At 44.4% G+C, this 5,091-nt stretch overlaps 1 protein-coding gene across 1 annotated transcript; it reads right to left on the bottom strand.

The window, feature by feature from the left end:
- Window positions 1-2,121: 2,121 nt before the first annotated feature.
- LOC142635255 (uncharacterized) lies at window positions 2,122-3,024 on the bottom strand. Its single transcript, XM_075809446.1, has 2 exons — window positions 2,570-3,024; window positions 2,122-2,410 (listed from the first exon to the last, which is right to left on the bottom strand). The coding sequence occupies exons 1-2, from the start codon at window positions 3,022-3,024 to the stop codon at window positions 2,122-2,124; spliced, it is 744 nt and encodes a 247-aa protein (XP_075665561.1).
- Between the last annotated feature and the right edge of the window lie 2,067 nt (window positions 3,025-5,091).

Consider the following 5,091-nt stretch of genomic DNA (forward strand, 5'->3'; position numbering starts at 1 on the left):
GACCACAGAAGCCTAAGCTAAGGAACAACACAAAAAGCTCCATTATGCTGAAATAGAGCGAGCCACCACCCAACAGCAAGTCCTGGAGCTGAAGGCAGAGTTGGTCAAGGCCAAGGAAGCCACTCGAACCATTAAGGAGACCGCAGAGGTCTCAACGCAGGCCTCCTACAACCTTGGGGTGGAAAAGACTGAGGTTCGCCTGGCAGAGGAGCTTGCTGAGGTCTGTAGGGACTACTGCCAAATGGTGTGGACAGAAGCCCTTATTGTGGTAGGGCTCCCTACTACCTCAGACTGAAGAAAGGTTGAGAACGTGTACTATCCTCTTAACATTCACGAAGTTCTAGCTGCACTCCCGTCTTTTATAGTCCTTGAGTCTATCTCCCTAAGCAGCCCTCTGTCACTCAGACCTCTCTTCCCCCTCCCAAGGTCTCTGCAGGGCCTGGACCTACTGGTGACCAAGGCTAGGGGGTTGAGGTGGCCCAAGGTAAAGGGGCTGGTCAGGGTGGTCCTTGGCTAAAGGAGAAAAGCAAGGGCAAGGAGGTCGAGACTTTGCTAGAGGATAAGGGTCCTGAAGCTACCCTCAAGCTCAAGGAGGCTGAGGCCAAACCAAAAGAGGCTAATTCCAAGGTAAAGGAGGCTGAGAACAAATCCAAGGAAGACCCTCATCCCAAGGCCAAGGCATAGTCTAGGATCCCTTTCTCCTTTTCTTACAATACTGTAATAGATTTAGCTTGTTTTATTTTTCTTTTTGTAATTTTCTTTCTTCTTGGCAATCTGCCTCTATCCTTAATGTAATTATACTCCTATTTAATTAAAAGACTTTAACTTTTATTTTATGTAAGTCCCTTTTCGTTTGCCATATTTGTATTTGGTTAGCTATACCCCTTACTTTACCCTTTGCTGAGGTTTTAGGTAAATGGTGCCTCTACAAGTGAACCTCCTTGTTTTAACAATAATAAGTGCTGATGACTTGTTTACTCAGACAGGATAGAACCATGTAAATGATGAGAAAGAATGACTAAGTGTTAGTACTGAAAGTTGTGTAATTAAAAGGGGAGGCCTAAGTCCTCAAAAGCAAGCAAAATACTTAGTAGGGAATGAATACCTTATCTTAAAAGCACCTTAGTGTATCCTCAGAGCAGCTTTGCTAAGGCCCAGGCTGGGTCCTTGTTTTTATGTGATGATGCACATGCTGGGGGTTCCACCCTTGGTAGATTCACTGAGTGTTAATTTCCTCAAGGCAAGTAATACAAGGGTTCACATAAGTAGTGGAGAGTGTTAATTCACCTAAGGCATGTGGTCTAAGGAGCCAGGCATAGTCAAAGCTCCAAGGTATGGGGTCCAAGGAGCCAAGCATGACCAAGGTTTTGTTTAACACTTAAGCAAACAGTAAGAAGTATTAATTTACCCAAGGTATATGGTCCGAGGAGCCAGGCATGACCAAGGTTCTATTTGACACTTGGAGAAATAATAAGAAGTATTAATTTACCCAAGGTATGTGATCCGAGGAGCCAAGCATGACCAAGGTTCTGTTTAACACTTAAGCAAATAGTAAGAAGTATTAATTTACCCAAGGTACATGGTCTGAGGAACCAGGCATAACCAAGGTTTTGTTTAACACTTAGAGAAATAATAAGAAGTATTAATTTACCCAAGGTATGTAGTCCGAGAAGTTAGGCATAACCAAGGTTCTGTTTAACACTTAAGCAAACCGTAAAAAGTATTAATTTACCCCAGGTATGTGGTCCGAGGAGCTAGGCATGACCAAGGTTCTGTTTAACACTTAGAGAAATAATAAGAAGTATTAATTTACTCAAGGTATGTGGTCCGAAGAGCCAAGTATGACCAATGTTCTATTTAACACTTAAGCAAACAGTAAGAAGTATTAATTTACCCAAGGTATGTAGTCCGAGGAGCCAGGCATCACCAAGATTCTGTTTAATACTTAGAAGATTTGATAAAGGTGTCAATTTACCAAAGGTATGTGGTTCGAGGAGCTAGGCATGCCTAAGGTCTCATTTAATATCCGCACAAGTAACAAACTCAACACACAATGTTATAAACAGAATCATGGTAGAGCCGCCTTTCATTAATAGTAGTACCTTTATTTACATTCCAAGGTCATGGTACAATCTTTTCATCTAGATCTTCTAAGAAATACGCTCTTATCCCAGCCACCGAGGTGATGCGGTATGGCCCTTCCCAATTGGGTCCTAACTTTCCCCATGCTGAATTCTTGGTCGTCCTTAAAACCTTCCGCAACACCAAATCTCCAGGGGCTAGTGGCCTTAACTTCACATTTAAGTCATATCCTTGCTTAAGCTTTTGCTGATAATATCCCAACTTAACCATAGCATTTTTTCTCTGCTCCTTAATAAGATCCAAGCTCTTTTCTAGTAGGTTGTCATTGCTGTTTGGAGAGAATAAGCTTGTCCTCAGTATTGGGAATCTAGTCTCTAGAGGAATCACAGCCTTAGCCCCATAAGTCATTGAGAAGAGGGTTTCCCCTATGGACCTTCAAGGGGTGGTCCGATATGCCCAGAGGACATGTGGTAGCTCCTCCACCCACCTGCCCTTTGAATCATCCAACCTCTTCTTGAGTTCTCTCACTATAACTTTATTGACAGCCTTGACTTGGCCATTTCCTTGGGGATAAGCCAGGGTCGAGTACCTATTGGTGATACCCAGTTCCCCACAATATCTTCTAAACTCTTTGCTATCGAACTGAAGACCATTGTCTGAGATGAAGGTGTGAGGGATCCCAAACCGAGTAACAATGTTTTTCCATACAAATCTCTTGGCGTCCACATCTCTGATGTTTGACAGGGGCTCGGCTTCAACCCACTTGGTGAAGTAATCAGTGCCCACCAATAGTCGCCTCCTATTTCCTGCAGCCTTGGGGAAGGGCCCCACGATGTCCAAGCCCCACTGAGCAAAAGACCAAGGGCTGGACAAGGGATTAAGGACACCCCTTGGCTGGTGGATGTTTGGGAAATATCTTTGACATTGGTCACACTTCTTCATGTATTTTTGCGTGTCCCTTTGCATATTTGGCCACCAGTACCCCTAGGTTAAGGCCCTGTGAGATAGCGACCTGCCCCTTGTATGACTTCCATAGATTCCCTTGTAAAACTCCTCTAGGAGGGGGTCCACCGCCTCAGGATGAATGCACAATAAATAGGGCCTAGAGAAAAAGCGTTTGTATAACTTTTGATCCTCGAACAGCTAGAATCGAGGGGCTTTTCTTCGTACTTTATCAGACTCTCCCTTTTCCGTAGGCAAGATGTCATCTTTAAGGAATAGCATAATAGGATCCATCCAGCTAGGCCCCACCCTAATCTGGTGAAGGAGGACCTTCTCCCCTTCCCTTTTAGTAGGCTTGTACAGATCTTCGACTAAGATCACCCGAGGCAAACCTTACTCCGAGGAGATTGCAAGAATGGCAAGGGAGTCAGCATGCGTGTTTCTGCTCCTCAGGACTTGTTGTAGGGAGAAAGACTCAAACTCTGCTTGCAAATGCTTGACTTGATTCATGTCATCTGGTATCCTTACGTCTCTGGCTTCCAGCTCTCCCTTCACTTGGCCTATGACCAATCTCGAGTCTGAAAATATCTCCACTGGTCATCCTCCCATCTTTTGTACCATAGCCATTCCTACCAATAGAGTCTCATACTCAACCTCATTGTTCGTGGCCGAGAAGCCCAACCTTAAGGACTTTTCAATGGTAATCCGCTTAGGAGACACTATAACTAGCCCCACTCCTGATCCCCTTTGATTAGTTGCACCATCCACAAACACCTTCTACGATGGAAGATCCTGTACAGCGACCATCCCAACTGATTTTTCATCAATGTATGGTCTCTCCTCATTTCCTACGAACGAAGGTTCAACAAACTTAGCCACCAAGTCCGCCAGGATTTGGCCCTTCACGGAAGTGCGTGGCATATATTTGATATCGAAAGCTCCTAGAATTGTCCCTCACTTCGCAATCCTCCCCGTGTAGTCAGTTGTCCAAAGTAGTGATTGAAGGGGGAGTTGGGTTAAAACCACAATCATGTGTGCCTGGAAGTAATGCAGGAGCTTTCGCGTAGCGTGTACTATTGCCAAGATGGCATTTTCCAGGGGTAGATAACGGACTTTTGCCTCGTGTAATGACTTACTCACATAGTAGATTGGTTTCTGCACCCCACTATTGGCTCGTACCAGTACCAGACTCACCATGTGTGATGCTACTACAATGTAGGTAAATAGAACCTCTTTCTTCTCGGGTTTGGACATAATAGGTGGCTGAGAGAGATATTCCTTCAACTAGCAGAAGGCCGAGGAGCATTCCTTTATCCACTTAAATCCCTTCCACTTGTGCAACAGCTGGAAGAAAGGCCGGCACCTATTTGCTAATCGGGAAATGAACCGGTTCAAGGCGGCAGTCATTTCCATTAATTTCTAGACTTCCTTGGGGTTTTAAGGGGGCTGTAGGTTGCTGATGGCCTTGATCTGATTAAGGTCAACCTCAATCCCACGATGGATGACCATGTAGCCTAGAAATTTTCCAAAGTCAACACCAAAAGAACACTTTGAAGCATTGAGGCGCAACTTGTATTTTCTTAATGTTCCAAAAATATTTCCGAGGTCATTTACATGCTAGGATTCCACTTTACTCTTTACTACCATGTCGTCTATGTATACTTCAATACATTTGCCCAACTATGGTTCAAACATCCTGGTCATCATTCTCTGATAAGTAACCCTGAGTTCTTCAGCCCAAATGGCATTACCTTGTAGTGATAGTTCCCTGTAGGCATGACAAAGGAAGTCTTCTCCTGATCCTCTAAGGCCAATGGTATCTGGTGATATCCCTAGAAGGCGTCCAGAAAGCTCATCTAAGGATGGCCCATAGTTGCATTTACTAGTTGGTCTATCTGAGGCAGAGGGAAGGGTTCCTTTAGGTAGGCCTTATTCAAATCTGTGAAGTCCACATACACTCGCCATTTTCCTCTTTTTTTCTTTACCACCACCGTGTTGGCCAACCACTCGGGGTAGAACACTTCTTTTATGGCTCCATCCTGCTTAAGTTTGAGTACTTCCTCCTTG

The sequence above is a fragment of the Castanea sativa genome, chromosome 5 (genome assembly GCF_040712315.1).
Source record: "Castanea sativa cultivar Marrone di Chiusa Pesio chromosome 5, ASM4071231v1".
Taxonomy (NCBI): domain Eukaryota; kingdom Viridiplantae; phylum Streptophyta; class Magnoliopsida; order Fagales; family Fagaceae; genus Castanea; species Castanea sativa.